Source organism: Poecilia reticulata, linkage group LG23, assembly GCF_000633615.1.
Source record: "Poecilia reticulata strain Guanapo linkage group LG23, Guppy_female_1.0+MT, whole genome shotgun sequence".
NCBI lineage: Eukaryota > Metazoa > Chordata > Actinopteri > Cyprinodontiformes > Poeciliidae > Poecilia > Poecilia reticulata.
The window spans coordinates 8,668,770-8,695,599 of record NC_024353.1 but is presented as its reverse complement, the minus strand read 5'-3'; the positions used below and the strand labels follow the sequence as shown (position 1 = coordinate 8,695,599).

The following is a 26,830-nucleotide window of genomic DNA, read 5'->3' as shown; positions in this document are numbered from 1 at the left end:
ATAAGGCATGCAGCAAAAGCAAAATCAGAAATTACTACACAATCCAAAACAGTTATAATGTGGCTACAGGACGCGATTCAAACAATCATCACAACAAAGTGTGCCAGCTTCGTGGCAGCTGTGACGAGGAGATCAATGGGAAATTGGGCCAAATATGAAAAATGTGTGGAGCTCCGAGACTGACAACCCACTTTGAAGTTTCTTATCGGCTTCAAATGAACAGGAAGTAGTCCAATGTTAAAAAGAAGGAGTGTGCAAAGGGTGAAAGACTGACAGATAAACAGAGAGAGTGGGGGGCAGGGGGAGTAGATTTTCAAAGCCACAGAAAAGTGTTCATTTAAGCAGCTCTTTGAAGCCGGCTGTCCCTGCTCTGAACAGAGCTCGACCGTGCTCGAGTCATGTTGACACGAGCGAAAAACAAACAGTCCAGAGAGGACACGGCGAATGAAAACAAAGAACACAATACAACGGGAACATCTGGATGTTTCCTGCAACTGTGACTGTGGATGTAAGTCTGTGAAAACATGCGTGGTGGTGCTAGGATTGGGCTTTCAGAACCAGGAATATCACACTGGTGACCAGTAAACCCCGACTTTGTTAGATATGTATTTAGCGTTTCCTCCAGAGAATATGCTGAACCCGGCAGTAAAGGCACTAAGGCAGTCCACCAGTGTGCTTTTGTGTTAAAAGACATTAAAAGTTATCAAAATTTGGAGGTGCACAAGCAGGCATTGTCATTTAACAATGAGGCCAATGTGCAGGTGCAGGGATGGTGCTAGATGAATCAATCTTTACTGTCACCGGTGTAAAAATGAGAAACCCTATTACAAAAAACAGGCGACGCTTAGCCTGGCGGGGGAGCAAATAAAGCCCAGTTGCCCACCAGGCTTATAAGACACAGGGGCAAACCCTGTTGTTTGAAACTGTACAGATGCCAACAGGGTTACCTTAATCTTCTTCAGTAGAATCAAGCTGCTTAACACACAAAGCTAAGATATCTGTCAGCAGAATAAACATGACTTAACATGAAGGGATGTGATCCGAGCTTAATTGATCAAATCTTCGCTTCCTGGTTTAAAGAAAGACGCTATAGCTTCGTCATCCACATCCTGACCAATAGGGAAAGGTTCGGCAGCACACAAGTGAGTCGTTCAGTGTCAGACAAGTGTGTTATGTTTTGGCTTCCAGTGTGTGCGTGTGTGAAGGCATGTCAGCATATTACCTGTCTGTATGTGTCTTGATGGTGCTCATCATTGCGCGAGTCGTAGTATTGCTGGATGAAGCCGAAATATTCTTGTCTCTTCCTCTGTAGAACGCTTTCTCGCCTCTCTGCGTTGGCAGGCAGATAACCCTGAAAGGCAAAGTCAAAGAGAGGATTAAAAAAAAAAAAAAAAAAGCTTCTGATTTGAATTTTTAAATTGAACCATATTTGACATGTTCTGAATTTTAATACATTTATTATTATTTTTTTCTTTTTGAGCAGCACCCCTCATTGTAAGTTTTGGATCCTAATTGAAGCAGCAGGAGGCTTGTTATAAAGTGAAGTTGTGGCTGCGAAAAAGCAAAATGCTTGGGTAGTTTTCACTGCCAGTTGCCTGGCAACTCATCTTTGGAGAGAAACAGACGAGTTTCCAGTTTATATGCTAAGCTAATCAACTGTGAGCTCTGGGGTTTTTTTTCTTCCCCCCCCCCAACAGAGATAATACAGGCAATGATGCTGTCAATTCACACTGTATACATAAATCCCTTAAACTTAAATCAAGTCGAAAACAAGTATTTAACTTTTATGTCTCTTAAGCACAAATTTCAAATTACTCGTTTTGTGATAAACCAAGAAAATACCAATTCACTGATCAGATCATCTTCAATGTGGTGGAGCATGTTAGTGACATTCAAACACCTTCCTATTACCACTTTTGTGTTGCATTATGGGAAAACATTGTATTTATCTCTAACAGGTTTTCCAAATTTAATAACCTTTTCATTCTACTCTATAGTTAAGCACTGCAAAAAACAATATACCTTTGGTCTAGTTTCTAATGCAAATATCCTACAACACTTGAACTTACAAGTAACTTTTCAGCAGGAAACAGCTTGTTTTAAATAAATAATTCCTAATAATGATGAAAAAGTAATAATTGCAAGTGAAATCTGCCAGTAGAACCAGACTTTTTCATCAATATTAAGAAATTATTTACTTAAGGCAAGCTCCTATTTTATGCTGAAAAGTTACTTGCAAATTAGTTTCGTCTTATTTTAAATGTACCAAGATATTTGCAAGTGGACCAAAAACACTTGGTAGGATTTTGTCTTTTTGCAGTGTCTGGTTGGTCATGTAAAAAGTTTTTAGTTATGAGAAAAAATGAGAAAATGTCCCTTGGATATCAATAGTTTTTCAGCTCACTATAAATCTGTTAACCAATAGATTTATATTGTCTTATTAGGCTAACTGTCAGGATTGCTTTCAAAATATGTTAGAGTAACGCTTCAATACGCTTACTTCAGCACCGCAAATGTTCTTTTAGACTGATTTTCTTGTGAATTTGCAGTGTTTTCTGCCATCTTTCATTATGTAGTAACGTTTTATAAGTTGTAGTTTAAGTTTACTAGAAAAGTTCTACAAAGCAAACTCCAACACCCGGGATTAGAAGGAACATTTTTGGGCTGTGTTGCAGAAAGTCTGCGGCTCCTTAGGCCTACCTGGCTGTGTGTGTTTATGTGAGGAATGGGTGTATCTGACAGAATCTGCGAGCGTGCGTGTGTGAGCGAGCGTTCATCTCAGTGCAGTGCGGCTTACGCAACGAGGAGAAAGTCGAGCCCTACCAAGTCCAGACGTAACTTAAAACTGTGGGGTTATAAAAGAATCATGGCATAAGAATTTTCGAAAGTGTGCTAAAACATACATTTAGGCCTTGGAAAACGTGTCACGGTGACGGCAAAAACCAGCCACTGGGGAGCCCACAGGGGACAGGCTTGGAAAATTTGAAGAATTTCGTCAACTTTTATTTAGAACTCGATTCTAAGAACTAACTTTTTTTACTAGCTCCGTTTAGGTCGAGTTCTGAAGATATTTTTGCAAGGTTCCAATTTAATAAATAAATAAATTTATTCACATTTTTAACATTACATTGCAGTTTTGTTGTTCTTCGCACTTAAATCTCTAGGGTTGTCAATCCTTTTGAGTCAATTTATAGTAAAATTGTCTTCCATGATATTTCACAAGGATACAGCTGGGATAAATGATGAACATATACACTGATCAATGCAGTATTCCATGCTTTTCTAGCACCAATATCTTTTTGTTTCGATTTATTTCAAGCACAGTCTTTTCTTAGGATAAGATACATTCAAATATGGAGGGGTGTTTTTTTTTGCCATTTTGATGTAATTAACAGTTTTTCTGGAAGCAAGCTTCCATTTCTTTGGCCACGAGAGACGAACACACCGTCAACTTCTGGCAAGCGTCTAGAGGAGTGTATGACAGTAGTAAAGTTTCTTCTTTGGCGTTTTATTTGTTGTTTCCCCAGACTCAGGCCCTTGAGGTGTTCAAGGAGCACAGAGGATTGTTTGTCTCACCCGAGCGTTTTGCTTGCAGACGTGTCAACAGACTGATATACGCTCCGGCCAACACCCTGGGAACGGTTAAAAGCAAACTTAGCTGTAGGAGGGGAAAAAATAAACAGATTGCCCCCCCTCTTTCTCTCTCTCTTTCGTGTGTTTGTCTGGACAAATAAACCCACATGTAAATATGTCATTCAGATGCTTGCCTATTTGTTTCCGTACATTAAAAAAATAGAGAAAGAATTTACTGTGAAGGAGGTCAGCTCCGTACTCATTTACAGCCCATCTCAGCGCTGCCATGCATACAGACGGCCATGTTTGTGCCAGCACAAATCAGGCTGAACATTGGCTACGTTAGTCGCCCCCCCACCCATCAGCACCGTCGACTATTCTACCCGACGGTCTCTCTTCCAAAACGTCACATGTTGAAACGGCTCCATATGCAAACACACGCAAGGCCTGCGTACACACAAACACAGGACGCTACAGGCCAGCTACAAAGCACTGGGCACCAGTGTAGAGGGGTCCGGCTGCCAAATGAGGCAGAGTGTGTGTGCGTGTGTGTGTCGGTTGAAGGTTAATGGACAGCTTAAAGAAGGTCAGTAGCACTGGAGCTGCATTACTGCTCAATGAGACAGTACAAAGATACGCGCACTGATTTAAAAAGACCTTTATGCATTTGTTTGGTTACCAAGGATCAGGCCCACTGTTAATGTGACATTCACTGTTAATGATCTTTATTAATGATGCTCATTTTCAAAGTGTTATCATTTATTTTTACCATCATCATCAATATTACTATCATTATCATCGGTCTTTATTAAGATCATCATCCTCATCATCATCATTTTAACACTGTTACTGTTATTACCATTACTCTTATCAACACCGCCTTTGTCATTCACAAAATTACAACTATAATCTACTTTTTTTTTATTATTGTAAGGAATATTTTCACTTATCCCATTGGCGATTGTTACCATCATTACAATAGTTCTCTCACATTAAGTTTTTTATTATTTATTTTATTACTTATTTTCAACTTTATTCTGGTTTATTATTCTTATTTTTACTTATTGTGATTTTTACTATTTGATTTATTCAAATTATTTTTTTTACCTCATTTTTACTATTTATTGTTATATTGTATTATCCTTTACTATTATCATTCTTAGCTGTGTTATAATTAAAAATATTTTTTAATCAATAGTACTACTGTCACTATATTAGTAATAATTTTAAAATGATTACTACTATTATTATTATTCTATCTTTATAATTACCTTCTGTTTTTATTATGTTTTAATTACTAAAGATGAGAGCCAGACCCTCTGGGTCCCTGAAAGGACCAGCAGGATTAGACAATAGATTTAATGGATTCTCATTTTTCTACCCTCACTCATTATTTTTCTATCATCATCATCGTCATCATGCATAGTCTTATTTTTAATTATTAGTATAAATGATGATTACCATTTATCGTCATTAGCATTGTTGTCATATTAAACAAAGTGCTGGCCTCAGAACGTATTAATCACAGATTAAATCCTTTTTGAGGACAGGCTTTTGTTTCCTTTTATTAAAAGAGGCTAGTTCATTTTTGTTTTTTTATTTAGATGTTAATTATTGAATATCACTGAAGTACGACCTGATAAGGCTGGTGTAAAACATAGCAGTTCTTGCACTTCCTCCTGCACACCTGATCTCTTCATTCTTCCCTGAAATATTGCCTGTTCTCCTCCTAAAGGAAGATCCACCTCTATAAAACTAACAGGAAAAAAAAGATACGCAAATAAATAAGAAACGCACAGAAGATATCCCTGGTGGAAAACATTTTGGGGGGGTGGGAATTTAAATGAAACGGTTCTTTTTACTTAGTCTCCTCTCTAAATTGATTTCTACTTTGCAGGAAAACATTATCCTGGAAGCAGATTGGAATCTGTCCCAGAGTGAGCACAAGAGAAGATGGATTAAAATTAAACTTCTCATCCCTCGAGTGTCTGCCCATCTGTATTTTTAAAGAAACATCTCGCAAGTTCCGAAGCCTGGTTCGTGTTACCTTGAAGCGTTTGTATTCGATCCAGTTTTTAAAGCGACTTTTTTTTTCCTCTCCAAATCAGAAATGTTCTTTAATAATATAATCCTTTCTAGTAGAAAGTTGGAGTGTCAGAAAGTAGCGAGAAGTTTCCTCTGTGTGTTCAAACACAAGCATTCTGATTAGATTTTTGGGTAAGTTTAAGAATTAAATATTAACAAGAAGAAAAAAAAACACTGCCTCAAATGAATACAACATTTGAGGCGGTGTTGGGTGGTGGCAGCATCATGCTCTAACAGGCTTGAGATGAGGGTGTGAGTCAGCAACCTTTTCCGTTCCAAGAGCCGCTGCAACAAAATAAAACTCATCAAGAGATGCAAAGAACACATTTCTAAAAAAAAATATTTTTATTATGAAAGCTAGCAGAGGTACTAAAAAATATATTGCTTTTCAGATTTTAGATTAAAAAAAGAATCATCTATTATAAAAGAGAAAAAAAATAATTTTGTAGAATGAGGTGAGTCTCATCTATAAATATGGAAAATGAAGAAAGACAAGTATATTTTGAAGCTAGCTGCTTTAAAAAGCAATGTGCTAGATATTACAAGCAGATTTTGCATAAAAACTTAAAGGAAAACTTCTAACTTCTTTGTTTTTGCGTCCATAATCAAAAACTTTATATATATATATATATATATTTTTTTTTTTGGTTTTGTAAGAGCGACAGTAAGCGGAGCAAAGAGCTACAGGTTGCACGTTGGCCCCCTAGCTTAGATGACATAATTTTGTCATACACTGGTACAGGCAAAGTTCAGGACTAAATCCAATTAGTGAAATATGCAAATCAGATACATACATATCATTTAGCTGCACATGGTTGGTAGTGACGGTTTCTTTTTCTTTTTTTAGGTGCATGCCGTAGCAATATATAGGAGAGCAGGCCAATGCAATGCAGTGTGCAAGTCAACATGCTGGTGATAACCCACATGCTACTCACAGGATTTATCTTAGCATTTTGGCTAATTATAGCTTATACACAAATGTTCACATACTGGTTGGAGTAAGTCGCTGCTAGTCAACATGCTAGTGACAACTCATATCCTACTGGTAGTGTCAACATGCTAATGATAGCCCTCATGCTAACATTAGCCGTAAGCTAAAATAAGCATTTTAGCTCTTTGTTGATGCATTAGCTACATTAGCATGCTAAATTAAATAAGTCCACATCTTAATGCTTCCCCACATGCTACTGACATTTACTTTTATATATGCACTTACCATTTATTTTTTTAAATTTACTATTTTTTTTTGTAATTAAACTAAGGCCACACAAATATGTTGGGTATAAGTGGGGAAAAAGGAAAAAAAAACATGCTAGAACATAGAATTAATTAGTAAATTTATTAAAGATACAACTTCCTCTAAGAACGATCATTTTCCTTCCAAAAGGTCAAAGGGTGGGGGAAACCGGAAGATTAAGGAACACAATGGGTGGACATCAGTAAGTCAGATGAAAAATACTTTGCTCTCTTCTCCCAGGCAATGTAATTACAGCATGTGAGCTGTCGCACAGTAACTATTTAACATAGTCTCGGAATCAGCTGCTGCCGCTCTCTGATGTATTTCATAAAGCCCTTTAGCCTTATCAATATTTCCACAGCCAGTCAGTTTTTTTTTTCCCCACTCTCCCACCATTTCACATTTAACAGCCACACTCCATTAGCAAATGTACATTTTGCTACAGGGCAAGGTTTTCTTTTTCCTTTTTTTTTTATTTGGCAAAGCCATTTAATTTTTTCCTTCCGCCTTCAGGCTTGGACACCAAGTGCTCCTTAAACAAATGAAATAAAACGGTATTATTTGTGAAATAATAGGAAGTTTAAGCACGTGTGTTTGTGAGGCTGCAGGCAGACTTATGGAGTCTGGTGAAGATGATGAAAAAGAAAAAAAAAAGAAAACGGCTATGAGAGAGGTTATTACTTTTCTCTTAGGTTCTCCTTTACAGAAGACTGTTCCAGGAATTTTTTTTTTATGTCCGCGCTTGCTTAGAACGGTAAAAGAAAGCAGTATATCACGGCACGACATGACATAACATAACATAACAGGAATTATCAAACCGTCGAGTGAAAAACACGATGTTGTTCAAGCAGGTTTTGTTGGATGCGGAAAAAATAAAAATGAAATGAGGTGATCAAGTGAAGGAGAAAAGTAAGTGTGGATAAGATCATGAGATCAAGTGGTTCAACTTCAGAAGGGATTTCAACTCCATCCCCTCCGACTTTAGATGCAGCAGCAGATTCGACCCCGTTTAAGCCAAAAGAGACGCAACGATATTAAAAATTAAAAGATTATTTGAATTTCGGGTGAATATCGTGTCCCCGTCATAAACACCTTTTTTTTTTTTTTTTTTGACAATGAACCAAGTAAACCTACAACCCAGCCTGAGGCAGGATACCACAGTAATACTATTAATATTTATTATACACAGATGTCTAGATTTCTCCTTTGACTTTGTATGGTGGTTATAAAAAATAAAAAAAAGATCACAAAAAAGTCACAAACTAACATTACATCTGAATAACAACAGTTGTAACATTATTGCACTTGCAATAAATTATTTTACATAAATGCTCTTGGAAGCTTAAATTCTCCAAACAGGGGGCGACTTTGTTTGATCTTTTGCTTTGTATGAATCTCCCAGCATCCTCTTTTCTGTGCCAGTGATCATATTGGACATACTGCTGATTCTGGACAGTCCATTTTCTGTCCTTCACTAATAAATGACGCCCCATCAGTTCCCGAGTGTTCAAAGGAGACCTGCAGAGTAATCTCCAAAAAAAAAAAAAAGTTAACTACTTGGATAAAAAGAACAGATCCTGATTGAACTAAAACGGAGAGCATTTTGAATGCCTTCTTTGCTTAAAAGTCAATTGTGAAAAGAACGGTGGTTGGTCGAGTTTTCAGAGGAAACAACTTTTCAGCTTAAACTGATCCTGACTGGCAAAGTTAGGCTTTCTTCTTCTGTCACTGATGATAGATTTGGAGTCTCATAGAAAATGGAGGGATACGGTAAACGTCTACATCTGCTACAATCTGTGGATGGGGACGGCCCTTTCTTTTTAGGCAGTCGAGCATCTTATCTTAACAAGAAAAGTAGAAAGCGGACTGAATCAAAGGGCATTCTTTTTAAATACAACCAAAACAAAACGTGCGACTCTTGCGCTAGCAGGAGAAATGCCTCGTGATCGACTGCCCAAGGCGAAAGAGAAATCCTACAAAAGCTACAATCTGATGCCACTCCATTTTTGTTTACATTTCGTGAAGGAGGAAGTTATGCCTCATGTCGCCTTCAGAGGTTTTTGTGTCGGTGGTTCTTGGTGTAGCGCCGCCACAGGTGAGAGGAGGAACAATTTTTTTTCAAAGGGTTTAGTTTGTGTGAAAGAGAACCAACCGCACCATCTGAAAATGTAACAAATGTTGCAATTTTTGCCATCAGGTGTGGAAACACCCTAAATTTTACAGCATAGAGAATCAACCGATCAAAGTGTCTGTGGTTTAATAGATACACAGGTAAATCTAGACATATTTTAAATAGACTATGCTTGTAATTTTAAAAAGTGCTTTAATAATGGAGCTAGCTTTTAAATAGCCCTTTGAGTGGCCAAAGCCATAAAATAAACACAAGAGTGCAGTCAATTTATTATTGAATCATAGAAGCTATTCCCCAAACACATTCACACACCGTACACACACACTAAGACGCACAAATGCATACCAACACCAACAAACCTTTAATGAGGTATTATGTACGGTACATTAGCTTTACTGCCAGAAGCACACATATAAATACATACAATATACATACACAAACAATCATCTGGTGCTTTGTGACTGAATATGGTGTTATAAGCCTCTATCTGAGACGGGCACCAAACAAAGGCGCCGTTAATAGCTTAAGAGTCGGTCGGTAACCTCCAAACACCGGAAAAAGCGACACAAACAGGCACACATACATCCGCGCACCTTTAATGACATCTTTTCTGCGGCACATTAGCTATTGTGCTGTAATTAATGGGAGAGTCATGGCGTTCAAAAAGCCAGACTTTCCTCAGCAGACTAAGAGCTGTACACCACAACAATGGCTTAATGAGTAAACACACCGTGCCTCTCATGAATAAATTATTTGTGCCTCACAATTAATTTTCCCTATTGAAGTTTGGAAGGGGGGGGGGGGATTTTTTTTTTTTTTAAATAAATAAATAAAAAGACAGCTCTTGGTCTTCATAAATCAAAACAGGAAGGGAAGGGAGGGGGGAGAAGAAAGGGGGGGAAAAAAACCACGACAGCAACTTTGTATTTCAGTGTGTGTGTCTGTCGGAGATCAACAATGTGCGGTTCTTATGTGTAACAGTTTATCTGGGTTTTTATGTGCGACTGTGCTGCTCAGTTTTTATGAATCCGTATAAATTCCACGTTTACGGTGCTGCGTGAGGTTTGTTTTAGAGCCGTGCTTGTGTGCAATTGATTTTTTTTGTTTTGTTTTGTTTTGTTTTTGGGTTTTTTTGCAAGTATTTTATGGTTTATGCTGCGTGGAAATGTGCAGCTAAAAACTCACAGAAAGAAGCTTCCAGGCTATCGGTCGAACTTGCCGCGGGATTCCAGACCAGCTGAGCTTCCGCAGCTCCTCTGCAAGACAACAGAAACACGATGACGTCCGTTATTATTCAAACTATGACACCTTTACACAAGAGATGCTCTTTGAAATGAGATTGACCACACAGTAAATGTCGTAATGCTGTGTTTATGTTCTAGACCTTGAATCTACTGTAGGAGAGTTACTTTTTGACAAAAATTGACAAAAATTATAAGTTAACTGCATTGCATAATCATCAGATTAAGAGGCGATAAAGGGAGAGAAATGAAAGAAGCAAACAGATGAGGGAATATGTAATCAAAGAGTCAGGAATCTTAAAAACAATACAAAACTGCTAGTTATTTTTCTGACTTCCTGCTTTCTTTTTCATCATCACAATTTCCCAACCCCCTCTATGAGAGCTTTAATATCTTCTGCACTGGAAATATACATCAAATGTGAGCATCAACAGTTGGTAAAACCTGTAAAAATGTACAGACTGAGACGAGCACTGTATATTTCTTTGTAAACAATTAGGAAAAAATATGCAACGTCTCAAAAAAATGATGCAACAGGTATGTCAGGCCAATCTGTTGCGCTGTAATACTGACAGAAGGACACAAAAAGCACAGACAGCGCCATGTTTGTTATTTGTGAGAGTGACATGCATGTGGGATAGACAGATGTAGAAAGAGATATAGAGCTTCAATGGTCAACGTTCGCCTAAACACTTGCGGATTCACCAAAAATCACTCCATTTTTTTTTTTTTTTTGAGGTTTCCACTTCTTTCGATAAACAAGCTAGAAGTAAAAAAGCTAGCAGCTTTTTCCAAATCCACATCAAGTTAACAGTCTCCATTTTCTACAAAACACACAAAAATGCGTCATAGTGTAACTTATAGTTCACAATGCTAGAGACAATAATTCAGATTATTTCTGAAAAACTGTTTGAAACCCTGTTCTACATCAATTGTGCCCCGACTTCTCAATTTCTTATCCAAGTCATTTCTGCCTGCTTGTGCATTAAAGTTTTTTTTTTTAAAGAGAACTCTTTATAAGCTAAACAATTTCTCCTTAATTTGAGTAGTTCGGTCAAAGCTTTACAAATACCGGATATCAGAATTTATCTGATATTTGTATTTATCAACAGACAGTAAGACTAGCTTGCGGCAAAACGAAATTATTCATTACACATGTTCACACAGTGCTGAAAAAACAAAAACAAAAAAAAAACACCCTTTGTCCAAAGTAGGACCATATTTGTCTTATTGTGATAGCAAGTTGGCAACTCACCCTATTCTCAATTTCCAAACTTCTGTTCCCATCTGTCTTTTTGGCACTAAAAATATGATGGGTTAGAAGTGGACTATTAACTACTTTTTCCCCAGGCTGGGGTGGGGGAACCTGCAGGCTATAATGTAAAATGAATATAATGGAGAGGTGCAAATTGAACTTTTAAATTGGTGGAGAGTAATCCCCTTTGGGCTCATGAGGACCCAGAAAATATGGCTTAATGTAAGGTTTCAGCCAGCCAGTACTATTTCTCTCTAACACACACACACACACACGCGCACACACACACACGCGCACACACACAATGACAGTATAGGATATGGGAGGATGGGGGTCAGCAATGATTGAAGGAAAAAGTACTTTTCCTTGTGTGTTTTAAAGCTTTTGTCCGTGGGACTGATTTTGGATATATTTTTTGGCCAATCAGGTTCACTCTCGCAATAAAGTTGTAGTACAAAATGAATCTAAATAAGTTATTCCCTCCATCTGGATTCATTTTCATTTAATGTCAAAGCTGATTCTCGACAAAACAATTGCAAAGTTAAAAATGTTACAGAACCGTAACGTCCACTGCAATGTGGGGAAGCTTAAAGCTGGGGAAAGTTATAAACTAATATCCCAAGCTTTGAACATTTTACTGAGGATGACAAACCTGCTATGATAGTGATGGAAACACAGGAAATTGAGAAATTATTAATGTCTCTTAATAATTTGGCTAAAACAATGCAGAAATATATATATATTAAATGTAGATATAACAAAATGAAAATTTTTGTAGGATTTTTTTTATTTTTTATATGGCGTAAATATTGCATTAAATTTCCACAACAGAATGACAAGTATCAGTGATATTTATTATTTGTCACTATGTTGGAAACTAAGCGTTTTTTTGTTGTTTAAATCATTTCCCACAAATATGTCATTAAAAATATTTTTACCAATCCTATTCTAAACGTTTTACGTATGCCTATCACTTATTCAAATATTCGCACGTTAAATTAAGAAGCACTTAATAATGTCCATATTGATAAATTAATAATTATTCAAGGGCAATTTTGTTTAGATACTTCCATCCATCCATCCATTTTCTTTCACCCTTGTCCCTCAATGGGGTCGGGAGGGTTGCTGGTGCCCATCTCCAGCCAACGTTCCGGGCGAGAGGCGAGGTACACCCTGGACAGGTCGCCAGTCTGTCACAGGGCAACACAGAGACACAMAGGACACACAWCCATGCACACACACACTCACACCTAGGGGCAATTTAGACAGACCAATTAACCCGACAGTCATGGGAGGAAACCGGAGTACCCGGAGAAAACCCACGCATGCACAGGGAGAACATGCAAACTCCATGCAGAAAGACTGTGGCCGAGAATCGAACCCAGAACCTTCTTGCTGCAAGGCAACAGCTCTACCAACTGTGCCACTGTGCAGCCGTTTAGATACTTAATAAACCAATTTAAATATGGTTTTTATGCACTCTTTTTTGTTATTTTTGGATATTTAAAATGTTTACAAAATTAGAGTTTATTGGTCTTCGACAGAAAAAAAAAGAAAAAGAGCCAATTTTCTACTGTAGATACTTAAAGATTTTTAAATTGTAATTTCACAGAAGATTATGTAACATTTTTGGCTCTAAACAAGCTTTTTTTTTTTCTTTTTTTTTTTTACCTGAAGGGCCAAAATGGCTATTTGGTTTGTGATTATTGCAAAATCCCAATCGGAACACAAAGATGTTTGTGGTTGCAACATGAAAGGTTTAGGATGTGTTAACACTTCTGCAAAGTCCTGTGAATTATCCCCATTATGGAAATCTACTGGAACAGGGAAGCAGAAAAGAAAATGCGGTCAATCTAAGTAATGCTTTAATTTAGTCCAGAGTGACCTCTCCTACCACCGTCAGAGTGTTCAGGATATTGAACGTTCCGGCAGTCCATCACGAGAGCAGGAAGTTCGTAGATGACCTTGTGTTAACACGGACTCATTTATTATTCACAAACGGGTCTCCCTCTGCCCCCCGCCCCCGCCCCGCGAAGTATACGAACCTGTATTATTCAACAAGACAAGTCGCCACAGCAAAACTGAGACAAACATAAAAAATAAAAAAAACCTTAATGAAATCTCTTCGCTTGTAATTGAACAGGTTTACCTGCATTCTGGGAGCGAAGGCAGAGGGGAAACTGATTTAACTTGCAAATTAATCGCTCGTGCCCGAACACACCTTTCAGAGTTGTAATAAAAAAGAAGAGGGGGAAAAAACCCCTGAAATGTACGTAATGAATCAGCCAAATTCCTCCTCAACTCTTATTCAGGGCACTGCCTGGAAATTGATAAGGCCTTCGCGCGGAGTGAATGGTATTGATTAGCGCTGCCAAACGACTCTGCCTTGCCTGTTCTTCAAGGCAAATGCAATGTAGGGCCAGTGACAGATAACATAATAGGAAATAGCAACGGGCTAAGTCCATTGGCTAAATTGAGTGAAACGCATTAGAGCTTGTTCAGCTGATGAGAGCGCCTATTTATTCACTATAGTTCCTGCACATCTTCCACTTAAAATTTCTGCCTTACCTTGTCCCCCTGCTGGCTTTAATTATACAGAAATCCAATACAGTGATCTAGTGCGCAGCATGGCTGTGTTAGTTCAGAGGAGTCAGTGCTCCACAGTGTGGGAAGGTTTCGATTACCTCAAGGCTACCTCTGCAGCAGCGTCATTTAAAATGAAAATACCCCCCCCCCCCCCCAAAAAAAAGTCTCAGGAATTCAAGAAAATACAGGAAATATACCCTCACTGCTTTAAGAGAGCTTTTTTTGGTTCTCTTTTTGTTTTTGAAATCAAAAAAACAAAAGCAGAGAAGTTGGTTATTTGAGATGAAAAACTTTGATTATAAGAGAACTGCTAGACGTATGCAATTCTCTCTGAAGTTATAGCTTTGTGGATATACATTTTTTAAATCTAATCTCGTCTGAACTCAGTTTAAGGTTTGTGCTCTACATCCAAAACAAAGTATGTGGTGGAAAACTGGCCACCTGAACACATCATCGCCATGGTGATATATGGTGAAGGGGATGTTTTATTAACAGATAAATTGAAGATGGCGTGTGTTGAATGAGTCTGACAACTTTTTAGGGATGTGCGATAAATAGTTTTTTATTGATTAACGGAATCAGGATTTTTTTGTTTTTTTACTTTGGTTTCCATAGGGTGATGTCATCACGACCAAAGCCACCATCTTGCTTGATAAGCGTGTCTTTAAGCTTCTTTTTAATTTATTTGTTTATTTGGACATTGAATTCAGATCAACCCTATAACAAACAAAATAAATAAATTATCCAAGCTTTTTCCCATTAAAACTACTTTTTTTTTCTTTTTCTTTTTAAGAAATTCTTCTGGTAAAATTGCTTCTTTATGTTTATTAATGTTATGACTAGATTCTTGTAATTAATGAAAAATTATTGTAGCCTGGCCCTGATTCTCTGTCATACAACTCAGAAGGAAAGACTGAAATAAAAGCCACTTTTTGTTTTCTATCACTTCAAAGGTTTTTTTTTTTAACAAAAAGAAAGCGAGAAAGCAATCAATTAAAATCGGATATAAAGTGTATCACTCTGAAGAAAGAGTGAACTCGCTCTGTCCCGTCACATAAAGTCCAGATAAAATACATTAAATCGAATGGCTGCAGTTTAAGGCATTGTGTGCCCTAAAACTCTCACTTTTTCTGATTAGTTTGTTTTGTAGAGGGAAAAAGAATAATGCCGAGGCGGTGTGGGGTAGCAGTAGAGCTGGTTCCCTATAAATATAACGACTATTCTTCCTAAAAGCGGTCCGGGTGTCGATTCCGGATCCTTTTGGTGTCTTCCCCACTTCTCCGTTCCAGTTTCCTGCCTAAATGCTGTGAACAAAGGCCACAAAATCCTTCAAAGAAATGCTAAAGTAGTCCTAAAAGTTCACCCCAAGTCAAGAAACAGATCTCCCATCCTTAACTCACAACCTCATCTACTTTTAAGGCAGTAGTAAAGGGTAAAAAGAAAAAAAAAAAACTCTCCTGTGCAAACTCTCCTATAGTTATATTTCTTCCAACACGTAATCAAAGATCTCTCCCTTCTTTTTCTCCACTTTGTACCCTTTGAACCTTCATTTGCACTGTCAGGCAAAGAAATGAGTTCATGAATCTTGGTGGCTTGGGCTTAATTAAACTGCATTATATTTCACCCACCGAACATTAATCTCACCAAAAGAGGCAAAGCGAGGAGGTGTGTGGAGGTGTTAGTGGGCCAACGCTTGTTGAATCCCCGTCCTGGACCAATTTCAAGGAAGCCGCTCAAACTCGATCATCTGAGCGTCGCTGTTACACCGCGCACGGCTGTCCAAACTCTCACCTGCAGGACAATCGAGTGATTTTTCGAGCGCTTGGAAAGAAAATGTTTGAACGGAGATAACCCTTTGCAGCTTTAGCTTATTTATTTACTCCTGGTAAAAACCAAACCCTGTTCCACTTCCATTTCAGTCAGGTTGAGATAAATAGATTTTATCTCAATAGATAGATTATTGATTAATAAAATTTTCTGGTTTTAACTATTTAATTTCTGAAAAATCTGGATTTTTTTTTTGGTAACCACTGCATTTATTGTGTTTCCAAGGTTCTTAGTGACATCAATATTCTTCCTAATATTTCTCATTTAAGACAAAAAAACATTCAAATAATTTTTAAGGAACAAAACTCTATTTCCCCTCAGTGGGCAGAGAAGGAGAGGGCAACATAAACCCAGTCGACGTCCAGGCTAAATTGCAGATGTCGTTTCATTAGCGTGAGACTTGCTCATCTCTCAGAAAACACGTCCAACTCTGGTGCGATCTCTTGTGCATTATGAATGAGATATCCAGCCAAGACCCTGCTCCAGTGGAATGAATTAAAGGCATTTCGTGACATTTTGAAAATTAATCTATTGTTTTGGTGTTTTTTTTTCTTTTTTTTTTTTTTGCTCGGCGCTTTGCTTGTCATAACGTGGGCGAAAAAGTTTCTGCGCCCGTCCCAGAGGTGACGGAGGGGACTGGCTGATCTCGTCGCCTTCGGTTAATGACGCAAACGAGCCGCATCCGGCTGACGGATTTGTCACTTCTCTTTATGCGTTGTAATACATACACACAGAGGGGGAAGGAAAAAAAAAAAAAACAATTCTTAATTGAAATCATGCCTCTATAAAAACAATACAAGGGAACTCATTAAAAACTAAAACTCAATTTGGAGTCAATTCGCTCATCAGGCAATTATGTCAAAACACACGGAGTAATGCGAGCGGGGGCAAGCGACTGCAAAGTTTTCCCACGGGGGCCGGCAGAGTGTCATTATTATACGCGTTCTTTGGAAATTAGTATGATCGGTTTTTGTGGGTGTTTATCATGCTGGCAGGGGGACAGGCCTTGGGGGAATTAGCCCAGCGAGAAAGCCTCAACGCCGCAGGAAGCTTTCTTCCTCTCGCTGGTCTGAAAGAAAAAAACAAAAAAAAAAAACACCTGTAACAGCATTAATGTGCGACTCAAGGGCAGCTGCTGTTAGGTCTGCTCTCCACACTGTATTCCATTATGCATGACCATGCAGGGGTGCCCTTTGTCTTGGCTGGAGTTAAGCTGGGGACCACAGGGGGGTGATTAGGACACCGTGTACCTTGTGTTGAACACTAACAACAGCTGCTCTGAGGCGGGACCGTCTGACCGAACGGACGCTCAATGACACTTCAAAGATTCAGAGGGCGCAGCATTTAGCATTTGGGTTCGATTACGACAAAAAAATACATAAATAAATAAATAAATCATCATCAGTATGCACTCACAAAAAGTCATGAGGTTTACATAAATCCCCCCCAACTCAATCTGTCTTGATTAAAGGAGCAGTATGTGTTTTAAAAGCAACATAGTGCCATTTAAAGCACATTCAAGCAACTATTATCATTTACCTAACACTTTATTTGAAGGGGTGTGCCTAAGACTGACATGAATGACACTGTCATAAACATGACATGACACCCATCATGAACATAAAGGAGTCTTTATGAATGTTTATGACAGTTGTCATGACGTGTCATTCGGTAAATAATGACACTTCTAATGCAAAGTTGCTCTAAAAGTTTAATTGAAAGTCCATTAAAAATGCCAACTTTGCATAAATTGTCATTATTTACAAAATGATGCAAAGTTGGCACAAACATTCATAAAGACTCTTATGTTCATGACAGATGTTATGTCATGTTTATGAGTGTCATGTCAGTCTTATGCACACCCTTCAAATAAAGTGTTATCCTATTTAGTCGTTATAAAAAAATGCTGAATTTATCAAATATGATTTAAAAGAAAATTGACTTGAATTTCAACACTTTGCCAAAAAGAACAACAACTAGGATGAGGACTGTCTGGTGGGTTAATCAAGAAATAGCTTTATTAAAAACTAGTCCTTTAAGGTGTCTAGTTAAAGTCAAGGTTAGTCAGCACCTTTGCCGCTCTAGCAAGTTGAGGAAAGCTTCTCCCAGCTGCATTAGAATCCAAACATGAATAAGATTAACTTGCGTTGCTATGGAACATCTCCTTTTGCCGTGCGACTTTAAGAGCATAGGTCAAAGAGTGTCTCTGCGCCTCTTCTATGTCTTCCTGTCAGTCAGTCAACCTGTCTCACCGGTGTGCACGGTCCTGTGAAGGCCAGTAAGAACGGAAGACTGGGAGGAATGGAGGAAGCGCTGTCAGTCAGTGCTGCCTGAGCAGGAAGCTGACAGGAGCACGCGGGAAGACAGTTGGCAGGCCGGAGCCATGCACTATTCAAGCATCATTCATACGGAGCGCGACTACTGGGGCAAAACAGCACACGGTACGCTACAACACACACATTTACGCATGAGGACGCCACACACACGTGGAGTGGAAGCGCGTTGTGAGGGGCAGAGCTTCCTAAGCTGATCCTAATTCTAGCTCGAACTGAAATCGGTGGATTCATACAGAGTTCTGAGTTTAGAAGTAAAGTTTCAACAAACGAGTTAGAGAGAGAAGTAGTAGTCAAGAGTTGGGAAAAGTCCAGTGCAATAGATGGTGGTGCTGAGAGGCGTCCATAAGCCTTAAATGAGTTTTGATTATAAATATTTCTCTGTTTCACCGCTCCAGTATCATCTGGATACATTTTATTACTGAGGATTAAAAAAAAACAAAAAAACAAACGATACAATCAGAAGAGACACCTTCATCATGCGATTTATTAAAAAAGTCCAGCCTCCATCCAATAAACCTTGAATGCTTTGTGAGAGTCCTGAATGGTCCGACTCATCTAAAGGACAAAACCAAAGCACCTGGGAGCAGACGGCTCGTAAACTAATGGGACTCCTGTATATAAAAGAATAAAAAAAAGATACTCCCTTCCTGGATTATACCTACGCAGGAGGCCTGATGGATGGCCCTGATGGCTGCAAGACGACACTGGACACAGATGAGAGTGTGTGTCTGTGTGTGTGAAGAGCCTTTTTTATTATTGGTATGAAATAATGATGTGCACAGTCAATTATTTGAGGCTGGCCCAGCCATATTACTTAAACTATTTCTAAATTAGGTGGAAGTGGTTCACGTTATACTTGTCCTAAAATTTATACATTAAGCTGTAAAAAGACCTCATCATCATAACTATAGTAATAACTATATTATGACTGAAAAAGTAGGAATAATGCCCCAAATAATTAACAACAAAAAAACTATGTAGTTATTATCCTTTCTGTAAATACTGTAAGTTCATGGTATTTTTTTATTATTAAAGATGGTGCATGTAAAACGTTTCACAGAATTCAGCATACAGATATACAACTAGTGGTGTTGGGCTAAATAATTAGGTAATATTAGGTCTACCATAAGCCTAAAGAAGAATAAAGTCAACAAAATAAAACTGAACACCACTTAAGTTGCTGAAAAGGTCAAAAATATATATTTTTTGTCTTTTTCTCATTGTGCCACCACATAGAGTCATTCCTTTAAAGGATGTGAAATTAAGAAACATTTAAGCCCAACTTGACTTTGACTGAAAAATCTCTCCTCCTGCACCAAAAGTGGCACTTTAACCACTGGGATTGTGTCCAGTGAAGCTGATTAAAAAGGAAGAAAATGAAAAAAAAAAAAGCATTTCTCAGAAGACCACATGGTGTAACGTATGAATAAACCGAGCCAGACAGTCTGGGAGGATTCTGACACAGGAGACAGCTGGTGGTCGGACCAACCTTATTATGTCAGGTGTTCCGCCTGGGGATGTGCTCGGAGGCAACGAGCGCGCACACGTAGGCACGGCCATCATGTGCCTTTGTGTGGTTATTACAACCAAGAACACAGAGAGGGCAGTTTAATACAAGAAAGTTAAAAAAAATATATATATATAATGAGTCGGTGTTATCTCAGCATTTACTTTAGAGGATATACCCCATCAGAGAGAACAGAAGCTACAAAGCATTTCGTCTTTTTTTTTCTTTTTTTTTTGTTGCACTGATAAAACGGGCCTAAATGATGCCCTCACACACACACAGAGAGTGAGAGAGAGAGAGAGAGAGACCCATCTACTTCCTCTAATTCCGCTTTATCGCGTCACGCTCGGGACCCACGACACACACCAGTGACACTGTCGCACATGGACGTCGCTTTAAGGCGAGCCGTTAGGACGGAGTTAATTGAATTACATCGGCGCTTCACACTTTGATGGTGTCTAATAACTTTGCAAGCGGCGCTCGGTGGCAAGCCCCATCGTGTGGCGAGCGGCGGGCCCTCCTGAGCGGGCGCGGTGAGGGAGTAGCTCGCTGTGCAGCTGCGGCACTAACAAAGAGCTGCAGCACCCCCAACAGAGGGTGGAGGTGCACTGACGGGCAGCGGAGGCACCGAGAGGGAAAGTTCTTGTCAGCATGAATAAATGGGAGCGAGTTTTCCGTTGTTGTTTTCTTCTGGTTTTCATCCTCGTTTGTCACAGATGTTCGTGAGCATGTGTGGGAGTACGCACGCGTGCGCGGGGTGGGCTCTGCCTCACGCGTGGCGGAAGGGTTGGGGGGGTGGCAAGGTGAGACGAGTCAGAGGCCGAGACAATGTACGAAAGGGAGATTAAAACGAGACAAACTGATCAAAAGGGCAAAATGTAAGAGAGGGAAGAAATAAATTGCAAGGCGAGAAGAGAAGAGAGGAGAATGGACCATCACCATGGCAACAGCAGCATCTCTGCCATCCAGCTTTAAAGGCTGGATGTCAGATGTTCTTTGAATCGATCAAAAATAAAAAATAAATAAAATTAAAATAAAAACGGTACACATATGCATAATCTTTGTAAAGAAAAAAAATAAAAACACAAAAAGGTGGAAACTTTAACGGGCAGAAATCCACACCGAGGTAAAAACATCTCTGCTTAAAATATCACTCAGATCTAAAAGATCCCACAAGCTGGAGGTTAAATCCAATGCCCAAAAGGCTCATGATGATGCTGGAGGAGCTGTATGAATCCCCAGCTCAGGTGGAAAGTCTGTTAACAGAACCAATAGATCAAAGGGAAGAGACGTTTCCAAACTTGGAATAAGAACACTCTGGACTTTTCCACATCTTCTCACCGGATAGTCCAGAAGATTAGCTTGATTGGGGACCAAAATTGCAACATTTGCCACATTTTAAGCTGTTGAGGTTTGCTTTCATACACTGCACTGTCAAACATGAGAACTTCTGCACAACTTCCTATTACACAAAACAAACAGAAATGGAGTAGTGTCAGATTTTAGCGGTTGTAGCATTTCTCTCATCTTTACCTAAGCGCCACAACCCATTTTTCCAAATAGCATTATACTCGCAATTTGTTTTGGTTGCATTTACCCAGAATTCCCTGCGCTATAGTCTGCTGCTTTTGGAGCAGTCTCCCATCCACTGTGGATCCACATATGCATTCAAACCGAACTAGAGTTCACTTCAACTGAACCCAGACCTAGGCCTGTCACAATAAACAATGAATCAATTAACCGCATTATAAACTAAAACAAACTCAATTTTCATTTGCTTGACTTATCGTCTTTCTTTTTTCTCTCTTTCTGCCAAAACTGGTCTCGAGTCTGCTGCTTTGGTCTCAACTATCCCTTTTTTGAAAGACAGAGGCTTCAGAATTCATTTTACTTGTTTCTGTTGCTTTGTTTATTTATTTTGGATATTTAAAATGTCTTCCAGGGACAGAAATTCACCTGTCGCCAAGCCAGCACTCACAAACACAAAAGCAGAGCAACAATGAAATTATTTAGGTTGCTATTCTCGTGTTGGAGCAATCCAGGGCGAACGCAAAAAACACACATTTCTTTGAAAGAATTTCAACACTTACATTTGTGTTGGTCAATCGCAAAAAAAAAGCCCTGAACAAAACATGTTGCAGCCTGTGCGGTTTTAATTTCTTTAAGTATTTCTGCCAACCCAACAACCTGAAAGTCCACATGCCTGCCTTTCCCCACTTAGCGGGCGACCCATTCGGCTTCACTCAACAGACACGCTCACCTCGGGATATCACAAATAATTAGCAGAGATCAACCTGACATCAATCACCCTCCTCTCACGCGCGCGCACTCGGGTCATCACCTTTTTAAATGACCTTACATGCTAAACAGACTGCTGTCACAACCTGTCGCAAGGCTCAGCGGAGAGACAGCATGATGGTGCCAAAGCATAAGACGTGAAGGAAATCTGACAGGCGCAGATATGGATCTGAATGCTTGTACAGCCAATCAGTGTGAGGGCTCTGGTCCAAAAAACACTGCTCCCTGTGTAATTAATTACACCTCTCCGAGAAAGAAAACGGCTAACGGCTCTTTCCAGCCCTTGTCCTTTGAGCAAGGACAGTCCCTGCTGAGAAGGCCTGCGGGTGTGTTTAGAGGAGCGTTCGCGTGCCACCAACAGCAATCGGACACTTTGATTTGAAAATGTGATTCTTGCCGTTAAAGCTTTGTGCCTCTTTGATTTTACCACAAAGCAAGCGGCGGCACCATTTACCAAATAAAACTGTGCCCTCGGTGGGTCGCATTACCACTTTTGGGACTGTTTAAATTCCCATCTCTGACCCGATCTTTGGTCTTGCCCATGACCCAATTTCCCCAAAGGGATCATTAAAGTTTCATTCCATCTTATCTTCCCCCATCCTTCTCTCTCTCTCTCCCTCCACCAACCAGATCACATTGCAGCGCCGCCCTCCTCCAATCCTTCACTTAATTATGTCCCCTGAATGAAGTTCATCTTTCATGCTGCCAGCGGCCCGGCTGCCTGGCTCGTCTGTTCTGGGCCATCTAATCATGGCGCAGAGACAAACTAAAATTAGACGGTCAGCATGTGAAGTCTGGCAGACCCTAATGAAGGCTGACGTCTCAAGACGGGCCACTGATGTACCAGATGCACTTTGCTTGAACCAACGATGACCGTTGTTGACTAGCGCTGAGGATGAGCGAACCCCTTTTTGCATTGCTTGGAAAAGTCTCACGCAACGAGGAAGGAAGACTGTCCCGTGAATCAAAATTTGAGTTTACGGTTTGGAAGTTCGGCAGCAGCTCTTCATGTGCACAAGCTGAGATCAAAGTAGCGAGCTGGATGTAAAATAACAGATGTTTACTTCAACTGTACACAGATGAGTTTTTGTAGTGTGTTCACTCAATGTGAAGTAGAGCGACAACAGAGAAGACGGAAAAAAATCTGTTGAATTTCAGTCAAATCTTCCCTACAACATCAGCATACGATAGTTCCTCTCAGATTTCCTACAAGATTTTCATGCGACAATTCCGTATTTGTCCATTAATCGACTCAAATTAAAGTTCTCAAGCTGTACATGTCCAGTTTTTAAAAATCCAAAGGTTCACTATAAATTTACTGAAGAGAATTTAACAGAGCTTAGACCTTATACAGAATTTTTAAAAACATGAAGTGTAAAAGATTGATGAATGGAGGATGAGCAAATGGAATGGGAATCTAATTGACGGATGGTAAAGACAAACCATTGACCCATTTTGTTACAACAATTCTTAGCTGTGTTTTTCACCGCAAATGATCGTGTGTTTAGTTTCTAATATTCTTATATCAATGTCACAATCAGTAAGGTAAATTTATGAACATTTCATAGTGAAAGGATTCCAGAAAAGTTCATTATCAAGTCATTAAATCCAGAATGGCCACAGAGAAAAGAAAAACTGTTTGAAGTAATCTGTAGCAAATGTGCTCTTTGCACCTTTTTGGGTGAACCTTTAAGTTCTGACAATTCATCACTGAGTCAGTTTCAAACAAAACACTTGGACTGGGTTGAGTCATATTGTGTTAAATTGGCCAATCCGGGTTTGTGGATACGTTTAATAAACTTTATGTTTGCTTAATAGTCCTACCACTTAAAAAAAAAGTGTTTTAAAACGGAACAAATACATAGTGTGCTCAGCAAAAACAGCCACAGAAATCTGACCAATTATCTCTATAAAATTTAGATTAGAAAAATAAATGTTTAAGAAGTTTACTGTTCAATTCTTATAAACAGAGTGATTTAAAATGTCTCACATCGGAATTATACTTGGCATATCTCAGATTTTTAGACAAGCACACAACATAATATTCACCTGCAAAGTGTTGCACTTTTTGCTTTCTGTATGTTGAGCAACGAAAGAAACAAATAAGATTTGTATATGCAAAATGAAGCCTATGTTTTGAGCACAGTCAAAGTCAGACAGAGGTTATGGAACATATGTTTCAATCCATGAAGGGGAGAAACCTTTCATCCTTTTGTGTTCAGTTGTTCATTTATTCAATAACCCACATTTTTGTTTTTTCCCTTTGGTCAGTGTTTGTTATATTTAGCTGCTGAATCAATTCAGAAACCAGAAACTGGTATCGACTTGTGAAAAAACTGATTTGTGTGCTTCCAATAACACATTTGCTAGTGCTATGCTAATCCAAAAAAAAAGTAAGTTTTTCATTTTATCTTAAAATGTACAGTTTTCTGATCTGTGTAATCTACAATAAATGTGTTTCAATCAGCTTCAAATTTCAAAACTTCCCTGTTTAATAGAGATACACAGGACTGAAAGATGGAGACAAGGTATGGCATAGAAGAGACCATATACCGAGTCAGAAGTAAGAGGAAAAATGTGTAAAATAATTTCCTACAGCAGGTTTTTGAGGTTCATTTGGGCTGCAAGACAGTGAGAGAGAGCAAAACTTTTTGCAGGCAACCGGAAGGCTGGACTTCCCAGAGCAACTTTGCTGTGTTGGATATTTCAATCTTTATCATGGAACAAGACGGAATTAGAAATGTTGGTGGCCTTTTGGAAATTTCAAAATTAATGTAAGGGTCACACAGAATACACCAGTTTAGCTTAAACAGCACTAATCGCAAAAAGGAGACGCTAAAGTCAGCATTAAATTGGAATATTTGTCAGATTGAAAAATAATAGTAAAGCCACACTTTATGGAGGGTTCTTAGAGTGTGGATCCTCAAAAAAGAAGAGACAAAAGCTTAATATTTTGATCTTTAAACTTCAGTAAGGATGGCTACATCATCATGATGTTGATCATCAATGAAGGACTCAATGCAACAAGCTACTGTTCTAGTGATCCAAAGTTTGTTTCAAAGGACACAAAGTGAACTGTAAATAGGAAAAGATCTGGAAGAGTTTCCGGGCCAATGGGGTAGTAAAGTCTCTGGGGCTTGATGAACAGTAAAGGCCTGTCGTTTGGGTAGAACAAAGGCCTGTCATTTGCTTTTGTTGTTGCTGGTGTTTCTAATCTGCATGTCCAGATGGCTGGATGATTCCTCCCCCCCACCACCATCACCGACACGCTACATCGTTAATAGCTCAGCACAGCTGGCGGACGGAGTGAAAAGCAAAGGAGTACAAGGAAATGAAGAAGTGAGAGAGAGAGCTTATAAAAAGGTAAAGAAAAGAATAAAAACCAGACAATTAGTGAGGAATAATGAGATAGTCGGAACGGCCGTGGTGACTGAAAGGCTTGAGACGCAGACTCTGACAGATAAGTGGAGGCTGCTGGCTTTGACTATCACTTACCCAGATCTGTGTTGGGCCCCGCCAGCAACTGTTTGAACTTATCCAGGCGGGATGCTTCCCTCTCGGTCATGGCCGGGGTGCCAGATGTGTTCTGGTCAGCCATGCGAGCCACTAATGGGATGACGGGCGGCCGATGGGGCAGAGACCTCTGTCTGTGGAGGCCGGCGCGCTCGCCCGCTGCATCTGGTTGAGGGATGGAGACGAGATAAAGAGACCGGTTACGTAAACCCAGAGCTATTTCAGACAATGCGGACACCTTTTGCCGGCTGTAAGTGGAACTTAATTATAGTCGGCAGATCGTTGCACAGCGACTTGTTTTCTTTCTCTATGAAGTTTTTCACATTACGACCACAAACTTTGATGCATTTTACAGGGATTTTGTGTGATAAACCAACACAAAGAGTGAAAATAATACATATTTCAAAGGCTGAAAAAATTAATCGGATTAATTGTGATTAATCGATTATTGAAATAATCACCGATGTTCGTATCAGAATAACCGGTAAAACAACTTGCAATCCTACATATTATAAACATTTTTCTTTATCAATAAAAAAATCAAGAGGGCTAGAATAACTCAGCTCAGGTGTGACAATTCATCCACATGTTGCACCCTCCAAAAATGTGATTTCATTTTGCTGGATTTCATTTTGTGCTATAGAGCAAAGCTACAATGAATACAATTGATGTTGAAGTGCTACTTTTTGTTGGTTTATTCAATAAAATCCCAATAAAATAAATTTATGTTTATAGTTGAAACATGATAAAATGTGGAAATGTCCAAGGATTAGGAAAACCTTTTGCAAAGTTTATGGTTTAGTTTCCAAATAGTTTCTGTCCAAGGTGTGACACATGTAGAAGCATCTAATAAAAAGATATCACACTTTCAAAATATCATCTTCCGTCATTCATTTGTTCTATTTTCAAGGCGTCACATGTTCACACACAGGTCAAACGTACGCAAAAGGACAGAAATCAAGCCAGATTGTTCCAGACTTTAACATTAGAAGCCATCTTCCTTCTGTCAGGATACACACTTACTGAAGTTCACACACAGGCAATCTGCCAAGAGCTGGAACAAAACCACAACACTTCTACTGCAGGCAGAGTTACACAAACGCATCATGGCAATTAGGAGGACTGGCGCGTAGCCGATTTTAATATCTTATTTGCTTTTTACAGGAACAAATAAAAGGCCACAAATCTGTTCCCAAGTGCTTTATTTGCACTTAGAAAAATTAAAAAAGATCATTAAAGCA

The 26,830-nt window shown here is 39.1% G+C and overlaps 1 protein-coding gene across 2 annotated transcripts in view; it reads right to left on the bottom strand.

Moving 5' to 3' along the window:
• Window positions 1–26,830, bottom strand: part of tbc1d22a (TBC1 domain family, member 22a) — a 130,094-nt gene that overhangs the window by 94,279 nt on the left and 8,985 nt on the right. For both annotated transcript variants that reach the window (XM_008401153.2, XM_008401152.2), the window contains exons 5-7: window positions 25,572–25,754; window positions 10,212–10,282; window positions 1,223–1,351 (exon numbers count right to left, since the gene is read on the bottom strand). In XM_008401153.2, the coding sequence (XP_008399375.1) occupies window positions 1,223–1,351; window positions 10,212–10,282; window positions 25,572–25,754 (383 nt within the window). The remainder of the gene's footprint in view (window positions 1–1,222; window positions 1,352–10,211; window positions 10,283–25,571; window positions 25,755–26,830) is intronic.